The sequence below is a fragment of the Strongylocentrotus purpuratus genome, unplaced genomic scaffold, assembly GCF_000002235.5.
Source record: "Strongylocentrotus purpuratus isolate Spur 01 unplaced genomic scaffold, Spur_5.0 spur5_scaffold_13, whole genome shotgun sequence".
NCBI lineage: Eukaryota > Metazoa > Echinodermata > Echinoidea > Camarodonta > Strongylocentrotidae > Strongylocentrotus > Strongylocentrotus purpuratus.
The window spans coordinates 23,971,711-23,989,628 of NW_022145598.1; the positions used below are offsets into that span (position 1 = coordinate 23,971,711).

At 39.0% G+C, this 17,918-nt stretch overlaps 1 protein-coding gene and 1 long non-coding RNA gene across 2 annotated transcripts; one reads left to right on the top strand and one right to left on the bottom strand.

The window, feature by feature from the left end:
• Positions 1 to 1,065: 1,065 nt before the first annotated feature.
• On the top strand, positions 1,066 to 1,237 carry LOC115923058. Its single transcript, XR_004063750.1, has 2 exons — positions 1,066 to 1,101; positions 1,136 to 1,237. It is a non-coding gene; the product is annotated as an uncharacterized LOC115923058 (long non-coding RNA).
• LOC754815 (eukaryotic translation initiation factor 3 subunit E) lies at positions 1,107 to 16,172 on the bottom strand. Its single transcript, XM_030983198.1, has 13 exons — positions 16,039 to 16,172; positions 14,602 to 14,661; positions 13,561 to 13,618; positions 12,815 to 12,975; positions 12,202 to 12,306; positions 11,430 to 11,567; positions 10,804 to 10,931; positions 9,488 to 9,608; positions 8,299 to 8,400; positions 7,037 to 7,146; positions 5,713 to 5,815; positions 4,626 to 4,772; positions 1,107 to 1,494 (listed from the first exon to the last, which is right to left on the bottom strand). Exons 1-13 carry the CDS (start codon positions 16,126 to 16,128, stop codon positions 1,456 to 1,458), a joined length of 1,362 nt encoding a protein of 453 aa, XP_030839058.1. The 5' UTR covers positions 16,129 to 16,172; the 3' UTR covers positions 1,107 to 1,455.
• Positions 16,173 to 17,918: the final 1,746 nt, after the last annotated feature.

Sequence of the window (17,918 nt, forward strand, 5' to 3'; positions counted from 1 at the left end):
GGACTGTCAATCTCGCTGTTAGAGTCCCGCCGCGGCACCAATTTTCCTCGCCAAAACATTTATCTACTTTACTCCCTTGAATGTACAAGGCTCATGGTACAACGTTCTTCTTCTATAGGCATACTAGCTACTTAGACACGGAAAATCCTACTAAATATGTTGAGCATGCCTACACAAAATTATTATGAATATTGAGGAGATTGGAGCAAACATTGCATAACTACTCTGGAATGGACTAGAACGATCAAAACCCTTTCGTCGAAACAACATCCTCATTCAGTCATGCATTTCACGAAGGGCTCAAGAAGTTGAAAACTTATGATTAACTGCAAAAATATTTCCTCATTAGCTCAAAGGAAAACTGAACATAGTGCAAGATTGCTCTTAAAGAGTTCACAAATTTCGGCATTTGTAGGTTAATCATGGAAATCTTAATTTGAATGATAATTGTTTACTACCATTAATTATCAACGTTGTGTCGGGGAGACCTGGTAGGGTTGAAGCGATTGTTTCTCATGTGCAAAATTCATATATTATCTATGTTGGCTGGATATATTTACTGAAACCTTTGATGTAGAAATACAACAATGTTTTTAGCATGGGCCAGAACACTGTAAGAGTTGAAGTATTTGTGTAACATTAATTTACGTGAATTCCTCGCTAGGATCTCCAAACACGAATTTTAGAACTCAAGAAAATGTGAAACATTGTCTAGGACCATGTCGGAGTGAAAAATGAAATAGATGAATTATATGTCACTGAAACTGCAGCAAATTTGACCCCTGTTGACCTGTAATTTGGAGGGGTGTGGAAAATGAGGTTTTAATTTGCTTTCGTGCAATGCTGACAGGGAAAATATTTTTCATTCCTCCATATTCTGTAGTCTTCATTTGTTTAGCTTTCCATTGATATAAATTTGAATTTTCATCAGGTAGGGTCTGTACGTTCAAGTACAGTCAAACCTGTCTATAGCGACCACCCATGGGAAACACAAAAAGTGGCCTTTGTAGACAGGTGGTCTTTGTAGACAGGTTCCTTTAGTACATGATTCAATGGGAAACCATTTTCAAGGAAAACAACAAATGTGGCCTTTGTAGACAGGTGGTCTTTGTAGACAGGTGGTCTTTGTAGACAGGTGGTCTTTGTAGACAGGTGGTCACTAAAGCAGGTTTGACTGTACAAGGAAAAGGTGCTACAGTGTTGTATACGAAAAAAATGTAGGGATCGGAATTGAATACAAATAATTTGCTTAACTCAACCAGATCTCCCCTACACACATTCCATCATGAAAATATCAATTACAATACCTAATACCAGAGAAGTGAAGACAAAGTGAGAGAAACTTTGAATCTTCATAATTTTGACTAAACTTATGCTACGATCCTGACGTAACATAGATGGGGATAAATAAATTATGTGATCTCTGCTCTAGACGGTTGGTGGGTGATAGTGCCCTCAGTAGTTCTCCGGGGCCCAAGGTTTTACTTCTGGGTTCTATTGGAGAAAAGGAAGAGAAAGAGAAAATACATGAGGCATTTTACTTCTGGATTCTAAGTTAAGTTTTTGATCATTCTTCAATTCAAAGCCACCCTTTCTCATGTTCTATCTCACTTGTCTTACTTCTTCACTCTCTCCATGGTGCATGCATGCTCTCTCTGTCACACACACACGTACACACAATCCGTCTCAAACATCGGCGCCCAAATACACTGTACAAACTTTCATCATCCACACACACACACACGCACATGTCTGTCAAGTGGCTTTTTGACCTCCCACTAAACTGGGTCCATGCACGTTCGGTCACCAGACTGTAATTTATGCTGGTATCAAACTCCACCCACATAGCTAGAGAAAACTTCCTGATTGGTCACTAATTTTGATCAGCTCATTGCTGGGTGTGTCTTGGGTGTGTGTGTGTGATACTACACACATCCACATTCATACCGCAATGATACATGCAAACAGTACATTGCAGAGGCATATTAAAACACATCACAGATCAAGCCATCTTCACATCAACTTGACCTCAATTGTTTAAGGTAACTTTGCTAGGCTTATCATGATATCAGATGAGGAATAATAAGACATTTTTTTGATGAAAAAAAAAGTTATCGGGCTGAAGACCGGCAGGTGTTCCAGCTACAGCACTATTACAAATTCATGTATTTTCATAACGGTTAAACGAAACCGCCCGTATACTTTTAACGGTTAAACGTTTAGCACAAAAACCATAAAGACTCGGGCTTAATTATTATTATTATTATCAGGCTGACTTGCGAAATAACAAAATTTTGCTTTTTTGTGTGTGTGATATCGATAGTTCCCGGATGACTGAGCAATATGAAAACAATATTGGTCAGTTATCAAGGTACTTCGCTAAAGATATTGAATACACTAATTTATTGTACCACTTGGAAGCCTTATAAAATAGATAATAATTGTATATATTTGTAAACAAGATACAAATATATACAAAGGAAAGTATTTGTATATATATTTGTATACAAGACACCCCTTAACCCTATTTTAACTGGGCTATTTCAGACCAGGTTTTTACTGGGGGGGGGGGATCAATTTGACCCCCACCCACCCCCCCCCCCCAAGATCTCGGCTGTTTCACTGCTGATCGCCGCGAAAATTTGCATACATGTCAAGTGAAGTTTATAGAATACTATGGTAATTTCAATTTTTTGAAAAATTCATTCATTTGCATATTTATGGAAATTTATGCAAACAAGGTCATGAAATTCACATTTTTGCCCATAAATCATACATTATTCAAATTTAAGCATTCTTTTTCACTACGTATATTTGTTGTTTTATTTCATTTATAACTACAATTTAACTATTTTGACCCCAAAACAAACACCTAAACTTTAAACAAGACTAAATAACCAATGCTTTATCTCTTTTTAGAAAAAATGACATTTCCATATGTTTTGTACACAAATCACATGTACGTCCGATTTTCAAAAAAATCATTTTAAAAGATGCGTAAGACTCAAAAGAAAAAAGTAATGAAAGAAATTTTTTATATCTGCCGCGGCTTTGGAGTAGTCGCAAAATTTCTACAGGGGGGGGGGGGGGGGGTCAAATTGACCCCCCCCCCCCCCCAGTTAACGTAGGGTTAAGGTTCATTCAGATATGACATGGCAAAACTGTGGCGTGTTTTTATGACATAAGCATAATATGCTTCACAAGGCTGAATCTAATAACACAAAACTCAGTCTTGCTAGGGCCGGCACAACTAATATTTACAATCAGGATGTCAAGATTTGCCATTAATATCATACTGTATGTAGGAGTGTTGTATAGCCAGCCAATCACGGAATCAGATAAGCAGGAAAGCTTCACTCCTTGATTACTCTCTGCAGACCAGATATGAGCAATCAATCGATATGATTTGGCTCAGATAATTTATGGTCTGCAAATTAAAACCCTACATAATATAAATGATCTATAATCATAGCTTTGTAATGACCCAGATCCAAACTGTACATAAAAGATTTTGTGGTCATTTTTCGGGACAAATTCTCCTTTCAAAATATATAGAAAGCTTCAAGAGCAGGGGTGATAGTGAGCACTAAAAAAAAAATAGGTTTTCTTGTTTTCCCCTCAACCACGCCCCCCTTGAGTAAAAAAAAGAGAAGAGGATTCGCGGGGGAAAAATGGGGAAAAAATAGGGAAGATTCGAGACAATAACAGGGAAATCTGTAAAATCAGGATAAAAGAGGGAAGAAGAAAAAAAAATTGGTAAAAAAAAAAAAAAAAAAAAAAAATTTAAATCGGAAAGAAGAAAAAAATCGGGAAAAATCGGAAAACCGATTTAAATCGGGTTTTTATCAGGCCTGCAAGAGAAAACCAATAGGGAAGGATTTAGGCATGGCACAAATATGTTACCATATAAAAATCTTCCAACGGATGAGTTCATCTTCCATGCTTGATAAAAGAAAGAACTCATACCAGAGAACTTGACACCATTATAATATTTGCCCTGGGGGGTGTTTCACAAAGATTAAGATTGACTTTAAGTTGGACTTTACTATGGCAAGCCATTCATGCCACTGTTTGCTCTCACCATTAACTGGTATTGGTCTCTCAAGGGATGTACAAACAATGGTCACTAATCTACAGAATTTACATTTTTGGATAATTCATTGTTGAAGGAAAATATGATATCTAATGATCATAATGGTAAGCATTATTTGGTAAACAAATTTCCTTATTCTATTGTGTTTTACATTCTCCCCTCTAAATTACATCTTTCTCTACTGATACAGTTTTTTCATTTACAATACTTATTTTGCCAGGAACTTATGATATACAAGCACTGCTTTTTAATAGGTTCCTCACATTCTACTTAATCTATTATATGAATTGAGAATAATTGAAAATTGCTCATTTATACTATATGTATTGTATCATTTCTATTTCATAAGTATGTCTATATTTTTTGTAAAATATGGAGCAATAAAAACTTCAAACTTGAAAAAACAGTGGCACGAACGGCCTGCTATAGTCAAGTCCAAATTAAAGTCAATCTTAGTCTTTGTGAAACACCCCCCTGATCCCATGACGACTGACGGTATCATTTCAATCCTCCAAAAACACAATGGACTCACCTGTTGTGCGTTGGATAGCTGTTTGAGCTGGTTCTCTTTCTTCTCTAAACTGACAGCTAGGAGCTGGTTTCTATGGATCAGGTTCTTGGTCTTCTCAATCACCTGTTGGTATGGCGATACACTCTGGGTTCCCATGACGACGTGACCCTACAGACAGACGTCAAATAGAAATTGTGTTTAATAGTGGAGAAGTAATGAGGCGATAGAGAGCTAGGGCCACGTTCTGAGAACAATGCTGACTTTTGTGTTGGGGTAAAATGATTGATGAACCAAAGAACATCCCCCAATTGCCGATGTTAGATGCTTGTAGGATGCTTTGCAGGAGCAAATGGGCAATTTGCCATTAAAAATGGCACACACACACAAAATACAAATCATATATTTTGAGGGAAAATCATACTATATATTAACTTCTAAAAATTGTAAGAAATACAATAAAATCGTACTGGTTGGCAGCTCTGTAATACATGCTTCACAAGTCTGAATCTAATAACACAAAGCTCAGTCTTGCTAGGGCCGGCACAACTAATATTTACAATCAGGATGTCAGGATTTGCCATTAATATCAAAATGTGTAGGAGTGTTGTATAGCCAGCCAATCACAGTATCAGATAAGCAGGAAAGCTTCACTCCTTTATTACTCTCTGCAGACCAGATATGAGCAATCAATCGATATGATATGGCTCAGATAATTTATGGTCTGCAAACTAAAAACCTACTTAATATATATTAGGCCCGAGTCATAACGTATTTTGCTAAACATTTAGCCGTTTACTTTATACGGACGGTTTCGGTTAACCATTATGAAACGTTGGGAAAATTCCAAAATGGTTGGGAGAATTTACTGTAAGAGGGTGTTGCACAGTGACGCCTTCAAAGAAATCCATAAAAATCTTTTGGGTTTGAGCATTTTCTTAGGATTTTTTGGTTGTTAGAGGGCTAGTACAGTAAAAGGAATATAATGAGTAACATTTAATACAAAAATTATGCAGTTTTTCATCAAACTTCAATAATGTTAGTGAGTCACTTTAAGAAGTTGTGTTTTAAAGAGAGGCAAAACCTAATAATTTTGATCAATGCAACTTACCAATTTTGAGTCAAGCTTGGCATCTAGCCTTGCATTCCTGATTAAGTTGACGATCCACCTCTCTGCTTCATCCGGAAGCATGTTCAGCTTTTCCGCAAGCATGCTAAACAAAGGAAATTGTGAGAGAAAAAATAGGGAAAATGATATTTGATTTCTGCTGGCATCCAAAGTAGGAACAGATTAAATTGAGGGGTCAGTGACACAAAGCGTAACTCTATTTCAGCCATTTTTGAAAAAAGCGGTTTATGCGTCACTGAGCACTTGGACCTTTAGGAGTTAAGTCTATGTTTCACTACCCAGTGACTGCAATGGGGTGTTGGGTGCTGGAGCTAAGTCTTTGTGTGTCCTGGAAAGCCCACATTTTTCTGAACATTTTGATATCAAATACTCATTTTGGCAAAATATGGAGTTACATCTTTGTAATGATTCAAATCATTCATATTTCTATCATCAAGGAGATTTTATGTTCTTGATGTGGAATTTATGAAAAGTCTAAAATACTTGAATTTTTGCTTTTGAATATATTTTATTTTAAGGCTACAAATGGCTCTCATAATGTTTAAGTCCAACTTAGAGTTAAGTTCAACTTAGGATCTTTGTGAAACACCCCCCTGGTATGCTTTCATTACACCTGCGACTCAAATGGTAAATGCAAGTTAGAGGTTTTGACGCTCTTAGTCAGGCCCTCTGCAGGGTCTTTACCACGCAGAATCAATCTACATTTAAGTGTTCAAACAAATAACCACGGTGCATGCCTTCACTCAACTTGGTTTAGTCTCCAATACATATCATACTCTATGTAGGAGTGTTGTATAGCCAGCCAATCACGGAATCAGATAAGCAGGAAAGCTTCACTCCTTTATTACTCTCTGCAGACCAGATACGAGCAATCAATCGATATGATATGGCTCAGATAATTTATGGTCTGCAGGCTGCGTCAATCTACACCGAAGCATTATATGGTGATTATAAAGCACAGTAGAGTATGTTCATATAGTAGCTGTGCTCAATAAATGAACCTATGTTTACTATCATTAACATTGTTATAATTATCATTATTATCAATATTACTATTATTATCATCAATATTATTAATATTATTGGTATCATTATTATTAATATTATTATCATCAATATAATTATCCTTATCCTTATCATTATTGTTATTATCATTATTATTATTATTATTATCATCATTATTATTATTATTATTATCAACACATGCTTAGAATTTCAGTCGTTTATTCCAAAATACAGAAAAAACATCAGGCGTTATCTTACAGGTGACTCTGGCCTAGAGTCCAATCTTTTTTTTGAAACTTACTTGATGCTGATGCAATTGTGGATGCGACAGAATGTCTCAAAGATGAAGAGTCTAGCATTCTCGATGAAGTCTTGAAGACAGGCGACCAAGAAGAAGTCGTTGACAAGCACCTGTGATACGGAAGAAGACTTTGGTTAGCATGCGTTTTTTTTTTGTAGAGGCTTAAAAATAATAAAGAGGAGTGGGGGCTCACACATGTACCCATCTAATAATTTAAAGGGATACAGTAACTCTGTCTCAGATTCTGAAGTAAAATCCTGGATTTAGCTCATGCTTCAATGATAATTATAAACCTTTAGGTCAGTCAGGAACCACATGTCTTTTACAAGCCGATTACCTGTCTGATTATCAAGATATTTATGATTGGAAATCGAAACCAAATTTTGTGTTTTCCAAACGGTTTTCATAACACTACAGTCTATTGGGGAAAACGAGTATGGTAAAACCGGTCACTCAAAGATTTTTACTTTTTTGAGGCACTTCTTGATCATTTAGAAGCGCAATTTTGTTAGGGCTTCAATATTAATCCATATCACAGACACTGATAACACGTAGGGCGTGCATCTCAGATTTAACATTGTCGAATGGTGTCTTTAAAGAGAAGGTTGAGTTCTGGGGAGAGGTGAACAATAATTTGTGAGGGTTGTCATTGTTATAATGCAAGTGTGGAATAACATCAGGAAAAAAGAGTTCCCTGAAAAGCATGGCTCTTCAACTGCCTTCATATGCTAAATATCACATGTAACAGCTTTAAAATGAGGACATCGTTTTTATGCCACATCTTTGAGTAGTCCCATTTTCAACTTTCTGTGTACAATGTTTGTTATTTTTACGAAGACTGGGCCAAATTTTGTATCATTTTGATGATTCCACAACCTTGCAGTACACACTAATACTTATATGCTACATGATCAATTTTTTCTGATTGATTCCACACCCTTTCTTTACAATGCATCTGCATGACCAGAACTTAAATTTATCTTTAATGTTTGTTATTTTTAACTCGGGAATGAGATTGGTTGGGGATTACATTTCTCATCAAGTTACTTCTCACCTAAAACACTAAATCCATGGAAATTAACAAAAGCATCTGAATCCTAACTTTGATATTGGACCAAACACAATTATTCACCCTAACCCACACCCAAAAGTGAATAAATCTACACTTTACCCTAAAAATATATATATTTTCAAAAACAATTAGCTCAGAAAAAATGTTGCCTAGGCAACTGTCGGATCATCACCATGCAATATACACTCACCTTTTCACATTCCCTGAGCTTCTGCTGTGCTCCATCAAAGTCAAAGTTAACATAGAGGCATTCTACAAACTCTGTGATGGGATCTCGGTATGTGTAGGATTCCTGTACAGAGAAATAGCGAGAGAGTGAGAGGGTGAGGGAGAGGGACAGAGAGAGAGAGGAACAGAGAGAGAGAGAGAGAGAGAGAGATTGAGAGGGAGAGAGAGGGAGAGAGAGAGAGGGAGAGAGAGAGAGAGGGAGACAGAGAGAGAGAGAGAGGGGAGGGGGGGGGGGGTGGAGAGGGAATTAAGTTCAAAGTTAAGATTACAGACGATGTTTGGGATAATTAATACATGAAGCATAAATATCATTCCACTGAAACTAGATTTCACAAGAAAACTAAAGTTGTAAAGTGTGTTATTAAAAAGGGCTCACTGATTCAGTAAACCATTTGTTGCAATAAATTACTGATGTTTCTGCCTACAACTATATGTACTCTCACAGAACAACGAAACAATTCAAAAACTGCTTAGTCCAGTATAACAATTCAATATCAGGGATGCCAGGTAGAATTGATCAGAGGGCCTGAAAATCACCTACATGTAGAATGAGCTACTTTGTACACAAAATACCCTAAACTATGGTTTGAAAGTAACTCGCCAGGGCCTGAATTCAGGCTATTGCCTGAAACAGACATCCCTGCAGCATGCAAATTTGCAAAGTTCGCTGAATTACTTGTAAGTGAATGTTTCACTGTACCTACTGGGAAAGGGTTCTGTATTGGAAGGAGGCGTGATGGCTCAGTGGGGAAGCAGTAGTTCTGTAACTGGGAGGTCCCGGGTTTGAAACCAAGTTGATGCGCTAGTGCCCTTTGGTAAGACCTAATCCTGATTACCAAGTCTTTTTGTGGGGACTTAAGACCGTGTTTCCCCTGGGGGTGTTTCACAAAGATTAAGATCAACTTAAGTTGGACTATGGCAGCCTATTCATGCAACTGGTTGCTCTCACCATGATCTTTAGATAATATTTTTTTTGTTCAATAAAAATGTCAATTTTGTAGATTTGTGACCACAATTTGACGTCCCTTGAGAACCAATGCCAGGAATGGTTAGAGGAACTAGTGGCATGAACAGCCTGCCATAGTTCAAATCAAACTTAAATCGATCCTAGTCTTCGCAGTCAGCAACCAACATAGCAAGAGCCTATTTACCTGTTGTATAACTCTGACTAGATCTTTGAGTACCGATCTCCTCCTGCTCTTGTTGGTGATGACAGCCGTTGTCAGGTAACGCAGGATGTGAGGACACATGGTCTGGATTGCGTTCAGGTATCTGCAAAGAAAGATGGGAGATGACTTGGCAAGTAAAATCTGTTTCTCGGCGAACTTAATCCAAAGAATACAAAAGCCTGAAATGACTAGGGCTGCAGTCTATCAAGATCAGCTTGACTTTGCCAAATAACCCACTATTTTCAGACTCAGGATATTATCCCGAACATCAAAATTGGGTTTTCACTAGACCGTTACGCTCATCACAAACTAGCTCGGACGGGTGAAAATTAGCCTACTTTTTCCCAAATAGCAGGATATTTTGGACACAAGACCAAGATTTCTCTGGATATTTTCTCTACCAAATATCCCATTTATTGCAACTGCGGGCTGATGAAGACGCAAATTAACTGGTTAATTTGCGATCAGGATAGATAAAATAGTGGGTTATTTGGCAATCTGGAGCTGATGAAAACAGGCCTAATGAGGTTTTTGGGTGATGCAAATGTTAGATAATGACTTTACCATATGGGGAAAAGACAGAGCATTACATAAAGCCTGTTGGGCATCAAACTGAAGGCTAACCCTGGTAATTGACAACAGTCCACAACACCTATTATTGGGTAAACCACGAACAGGTATTCAATTCCCTGTGAGAGCCCACTCTTATGTGTCTGTAAGCCTATCTGCACTAGTTTGGTCAGGAGGGGTTAGACCTCCCTGCCTGGTCACTGACAGGTGGTTATCTCATCAATTTAGGTCTCAATTAACATAAGAAAAAAGGGACCATGGGGGACCAACAGGTTCTGCTTAGTCGTTGTTTGCTATATAGAGGGTGCAAGTAGCTACAAGTAGTGCAGTCCTGCTTTAAATCCTGCAATTAAAGGGATCCGGTAACTTTGTCTTAGATCCTTTTAAAAAATTCTTGATTTAGCTCATGCTACAATGATAATTATAAACCTTTAGGTCAGTCAGGAACCCCACGACTTTTACAAGCCGATCGTCTGATTATCAATATATTTATGATCGCAAACCGAAATCAAATTTTGCGTTTGCCAAACGGTTTTCATAACACTACAGTCTATTGGGGAAAACGAGTATGGTAAAACCGGTCACTCAAAGATTTTTACTTTTTTGAGGCACTAATTGATCATTTTTAGGGCTTCACTTTAACACCATATCACAGACACTGATAACACGTAGGGCCGTGGTTCCCATATTTAACATTGTTAAACGATCCCTTTAAAAGAGACACTTACGCTGGTTGGTAGAGGAACTTGTCAATGATTAGATCCCTCCCTTCAGGATGGTTGAAGTATACGAAGAGACTCCAATGAATCAACCACGTCCTCTGCTGTAGGGACTGCAACGGTGTGATGAAGTGCGACTAGAAAAGAAGGGAGGAGTGCAGAGTTATTACAGGATATACCTGACTACTAACTGGAAACAAAGAATCCCAAACCATCATTTGTTTTATATTATCCGTTTCATAAACAGGACGTTACCAAAATCAAGAAACGGGCTACAAACTTGTTAATACATTGCACAATCATAGACGCCACAATCCTCATGACTAGACAAGTAATTTGATATGTATATTGACACGATTGGAATATATTTGAATTTTGACCCCTGTTTGACATTTATTGGCCCCTCCCGGAAATGCCTGAAATTTTCAAGGGGGCAGCCCAAGTCAAACTTGTTCGGTATCCATCAGGGAACACAAAATCACTTTCAATCCTTTGTTCCCAGAATATGGTCAAGGGACTTACAGGCTGGTCTGCTACTACATGGTGCTTTTGAGGAACAAAATGACGGACACCACTTATCATAATTGCTGCAAACAAGACAATCATACTCAAGACTGCCTCAATGCGATACTCACGTCCATTTTATCTACAGGGTCGATGACCTCTTGTAGCTTGTTGAGATCTTCTAGTGCCCCTTCCCAGTTCTGCATGAGAATTTCCGAGGCTAGCTTGCCCCATAGAGAACTAGTAGACTTAGGATCGGAGGGTGGGACCTGAAAAAAAAAAATGAACAAAATATGAGTATACTGAATAAATTGTTGTAGATGTTTATGATCGATTTGTAATATTTGTTGGAAACAGAATAAATTGAATTGAATTTAAGATATTCAAATTGTATGCATTTTTCTTAGTCAAAGGTTGTTCTTGAGTCTTGCCAAACTGAAAGCTTGTCCCCAGGCTAGCCTGACATAGCAACAGGGATTGTATGTAGACTGGATACAGAGTATCGTAGTTCATTCATTAATAATGGGATAACTCGTCACTAGGACCCCGGGAAAAAAACTTCCATAAATTTGACTATGTTAGGGAGCCGGTCTATTGGCAATAAATGGCAATGTCTTAGGAGGTGCAGATGTTTGTCATCTTGGACTGAAAAACTGAAAACTTCTCAAATACCAAAACTAGGAGAGCATAATGTTCTTACATCAGCTTTAAAAACCATTGAAAACCTAGGGTACATGAGCATTGCTTCATGAAACCATCAAAAGTGGAAGTTCACCAGGCCTGTGTTCATTTTAATACATGCTTTTCAATGGAAGACAGTGAACTTGTACCTGCAACGCTTTTGTGAAAGGATGCCCGATTTTTACAGAAAAACAGCAAGAATTTAAGTGTATGGTTTCTTACCAGTGTCCTGTGGAAGTAGAGGTATTCCGAGGCTCCTGAATAGTTGCCACAATCGTACTGGAACTTAGCATAGTCGTACAGAAGGCTCAAATTGTCATGTTTAAACTGGAAAAGATGAAATATAGAAGAAAGTGATTTAAAAAGTTGTTTTTTAATGCAGAAGTGAAAAAAGTCTCAATTACCTGAATAATATTTCTCTGATTTTTCTGCTTTCATTCAAATAAACTTATTTCAAGGGTTGGATTGCCCTTTAAGTTTGTTTAAAGTTGAAAGACACCAGTTGTTCCCCACTCACACGCCCTATACCCCCCCCCCTGTTATCCTGCCCCTCCCCCTTCCTGTCTGTTTGTCTCTCTCTCTCTCTCTCTCTCTCTACCTGTATGTCTGCCTACCCATTCCTTCTTGCTGTCTCTGTCTGTCTGTTTACATGTTGTACAGTCAAACATGTCTATGGCGACAGCTCAAGGAAAACATAAAAAGTGGTCTTTGTGGACAGGTTCCTTTCTTACATGTTTCAATGAGAAACCATTTTCAAGACAAACAAAAATTGGGGTTTTTGTAGACAGTTGGTCATTAAAGCAAGTTTGACTGTACCTCCTTATCAAAGACTTACCCCATGGTTCTTCTCGAGGTATTCAAAGAGTTGCCTGCTGTCTCTGGCGGACTGGATGTGTTCTCGTACATCCGCATTCTCAAAGATCTTGATGATGGGCTCGGTGTCCTGCTGGAGTCGCTTCAGCTGGTTCACCACATCGGCACGCTTCTCTTTCAAAGCTGCACGATCATGACAGATAAAAAGCAAATGGTAAAGAGTCATCAAAGTAAATATCATGAAATTAAAGCCTGTCTGTACTAGTTTGGCCGGGAGGGATTAGACATCCCTGCATGGTCACTGACAAGTCGTTATCTCATCAAATCAGCTCTCAATTAATAAAAGAAAAAGGGGATCATGGGGTACTGACGGTCACTGATTAGTCATTGTTTGCTATGTTTATAATAGAGGGAGCAAGTAGATATAAGTAGTGCAGTTGGACTTCAATATAGAAATGTACAAAGTGGGTAGGAATGAAGCAACACCAACATGCTTCAATCAATTCGATGACTTGATTCTGCAACAAAATTTTCTTTACCTGTGCTTCCATGAAAAAGAGCTGTTATTTCTGCTAATAGTTATGGGTGCATTTATCATCTTTTGCCACTCAGAAACAGCATTTCTATACATACATATCGAACCCCACTATAAGAATGTGAGTTGCGGGTTGTCGCGTTTATCAACTTGTCACGATTCGAGATAAAGGCCTTGTCTCTGGGTAACTGCTTTACGCCGCTTGACCCCGGAAGTAGAAAGAAAACACTTACTTTGTGGAACCTCTTGATCTTCATTGAGGGTTTTGTACACGTCCATGGCAAAATCAACCTACAATAGGGAATAAAACAATAGAGAGGAGTTGTAGAGAATGAAACTGTTTATCATTTGGTTAGACAGTGGGGCAACTTACATGTAGATGATTACTTGCAGGTTTCTTTGAAAAATTAAAAATTTGAAGGTCATTTACATTGAACTGCATATCATAATAACATGAAATAACAACAGTGGGATTTTTGTTAATCGCAACACAAGCAACAAAGACAGGACTTTCAAGATTTGACAATCGAAATTTTAAATGGTTGACTATGGAATTCTCTCATTCGATATACAGTACGCTAATTACAGAAAGCAAACTGGGTAAGTTGTTAATGGCATCCGGGTAACTGCTTATTTTGAGTGAGCCCTTGATCAAACAATTCCAATGATTTTGTTCCTAGGCTTGAATGAAACCTTACATTTGAACTTGTACAAAATACAGCAAGGAGCAATCCCCTGGCTTAAACTATTCATGCCACTGTTTGCTCTCACCATTGATCTTTAAAGGGACGTCGCAAATCTACAAAATTCACATTTTTCATACTTTACTATTGGAGGGAAAAACATTATCTAGATCTATAGATAATAATTTCACATCTGGTTCAAGAATTTTTAAGGGCATAAATTACCTGTCAGAGTCACTATGAATATGACTGACTAAAAAAGCGGACAAAATATACAGTTCCTCAGGTAGACAAAGGAACCCCCCTTCACTGCTATTATGTAAAAATGTGTAGAACAGGTGTCACATGCATATTCACTTTTTACATAATAGCAGTGAAGGGATGTTCCTTTGTATACCTGAGGAACTGTATATTTTGTCCGCTTTCTTTGTCCGTAATGTTCATAGTGAGTTTAAGTCCAACTTAAGTTGATCTTAGTCTTTGTGAAACGCACCCTATGTCACATTTATATTCCTGACAGGAAAAAAATAGAATTTAAGGGAATCCCCCTGCTAAACACTTATGCCAGGCAGGCTCATGACATCATCTTACCATGTTTGTGTTGCTGAGGAGATCCAGCTTGCCTTGCAGCATGTCCTTCTCATCGTATATCTGTGCACAAACAAAGCAGAGAAATAAAATAGTGTTTAGCATTGACAGTGAGCAATTAACCTCTGTAAAACTCTCTCTCTCTCTTGTCGCAACAAGACGACATTATATTAAAAACTTGTATCATAAATTTAAATTATAACCACACAACAGTATGAATTCCCCCCAAAAAGTTAAATACCTTTGCAGACGGTCTTAGCCTCAAGATTTTTAATTAAAAAAACTCACACTTTTCCAATTCAGTCCTCTGGCTCTGCGCATGCCCATAATTAAGTTTAGCTGCCATCCTGCGCATGCGCTTTACGTTCGCCCGTTCTCAGCGGCTCTGCCTCGTTTTCAAACACTGGCGCTTTTTAACCCTTCAAGGGCCCTTCTGATTGGCTTTCGCTAGCTGCCATTCCCTCAATATTACAAGATATTAGTGCGAGGAGAAAGCATGCAATTTTTGATTAAGCCGATACCAAAGTTATGATATTCAAGCCAAACATTTTATTTTGTATGATTTTTTGAGCATCCTTAAAAATTTACTATTGTCTTATTATTGGCTCTCACATTTCGTGGGAGCCCTTAAGGCTAGTATTACGTATGCGCTTAACTTAGCATTAGGGGCGCTGGTCCGAGAATAAAGATCGTCCGCATAGACAAGGATCAATTTTCCGCGTACAATTCTTATTTCCAGTCCGCGCGTTGGCGATGCGAAAAAAGGACTCCGAAATGATGCTCCTTGGAATAACAAGAAAATAATCATAGAATCCGTTTTCCGCATTACCAACGCACCAATAAAAAAAATATGAATCATCTGCTAAAATGTGGACGATCCTCATTTCCGAGGACACAGCGGTCCGCGTTTACAAAGACGATCCTCGTTTTAATATGCAGACGATCTTTATTCTCGGACCAGCACCCCTACTGTTCACATGGGAAAACTGTCTTGTTGTTGATGTTGTTTCTTTTGTTCTTTCTATTTTGTTAAGCCAAGTCTCCAACATGGAAGAGACAGTCCCTCATCTGTGAAAGTCGAATGGGAGTCTCCCCAAAAAACGAAATCGAAAAGTGCGGTCAGTCAGAGACTCGGTGGTTTCTCCATATTTTCGACAGACATAAATGTAATAACTGGTCAACAAATGTTTAAGTTTTAAAGCAATCAGACTACATGTATTACACTAGGAAAAGATCTGATAGAAAAAAATGGATGGATCTTTGTCAGATAATGAATGGGACTTGATTTCCAGTTAACCCTACAAAAAAATAAACATGTCGGACTGTTTTAAGCCCACATGGGGCGCGGATTTGGAACCAGATGGCACGAAATTTATCTTCATTTTCATGTTAATAATATCTGTCTAAGTTTCAGACACCACTTAAGAACACGATACTCACTTCTTGAACCGATAAAAACTCCAACAATGGAAAAACAAGATGTCTATCCAAATATTGGCCAATCTTCGCAGTCAGATCAAATTCCGCCATTTTGCCAATTTGGGTGATCGTGAGCGCTCGCAATGTGCGCGTATCGGCGCGTTTTCATATGCGTGTACGTGCGACCGGCGTGAAGTTAGTTACTTTTTCCTTATTGGATATTCAAAATGTGAAGTTAGTTACTTATTCGATATTGGATATTCAATGTGAAGTTAGTTACTTATTCGATATTCGACATTCATTGTGAAGTTAGTTACTTTTTCCTTATTGGATATTCAAAACATGAATTTAGTTATTTATTCGATATTCAAAATAAGAATGCCGTTTATTACAGGAGTTATTGGCCTACTATAAGGTCAAGAGGGATAAGGGCAACCCAGAATCAGTCAGCTGGCCGTCAAAAAGTGCGCCATATGAACCAGAGTCCAAGGACAAGTATATTCAATTTTTGGTATATTTCATCAATCAAAGACTCATGGCAAGAGCCTGACGGCCTGGGCCGGGCAACCACTGGTCCCTCAAGGTCAAGGACGATGTGGGCAACCCAGAAACAGTCAGCTTGCCCCGGCCCAGGCCGTCAAAAGGTGCGCCATGAACCAATATCCAAGGACAAGTAATATTCAATTTTTTTTGAATATTTTATTTCATCAATCAAAGTCTCATGACAAGAGCCTGACGGCCTGGGCCGGGCAGCCACTGGTCCCTCAAGGTCAAGGAGGATGTGGGCAACCCAGAAACAGTCAGCTTGCCCCGGCCCAGGCCGTCAAAAGGTGCACCATGAACCAATATCCAAGGACAAGTAATATTCAATTTTTGGAATATTTTATTTCATCAATCAAAGTCTCATGACAAGAGCCTGACGGCCTGGGCCGGGCAGCCACTGGTCCCTCAGGGTCAAGGAGGATGTGGACAACCCAGAAACAGTCAGCTTGCCCCGGCCCAGGCCGTCAAAAGGTGCGCCATGAACCAATATCCAAGGACAAGTAATATTCAATTTTTGGAATATTTTATTTCATCAATCAAAGTCTCATGACAAGAGCCTGACGGCCTGGGCCGGGCAGCCACTCGTCCCTCAAGGTCAAGGAGGATGTGGGCAACCCAGAAACAGTCAGCTTGCCCCGGCCCAGGCCGTCAAAAGGTGCACCATGAACCAATATCCAAGGACAAGTAATATTCAATTTTTGGAATATTTTATTTCATCAATCAAAGTCTCATGACAAGAGCCTGACGGCCTGGGCCGGGCAGCCACTGGTCCCTCAGGGTCAAGGAGGATGTGGGCAACCCAGAAACAGTAAGCTTGCCCCGGCCCAGGCCGTCAAAAGGTGCGCCATGAACCAATATCCAAGGACAAGTAATATTCAATTTTTGGAATATTTTATTCATCAATCAAAGTCTCATGACCAGAGCCTGACGGCCTGGGCCGGGCAGCCACTCGTCCCTCAAGGTCAAGGAGGATGTGGGAAACCCAGAAACAGTCAGCTTGCCCCGGCCCAGGCCGTCAAAAGGGGCGCCATGAACCAATATCCAAGGCCAAGTAATATTCAATTTTTGGAATATTTTATTCATCAATCAAAGTCTCATGACCAGAGCCTGACGGCCTGGGCCGGGCAGCCACTGGTCCCTCAAGGTCAAGGAGGATGTGGGCAACCCAGAAACAGTCAGCTTGCCCCGGCCCAGGCCGTCAAAGAGGGCACCATGAACCAATATCCAAGGCAAAGTAATATTCAATTTTTGGAATATTTTATTCATCAATCAAAGTCTCATGACCAGAGCCTGACGGCCTGGGCCGGGCAGCCACTGGTCTCTCAAGGTCAAGGAGGATGTGGGCAACCCAGAAACAG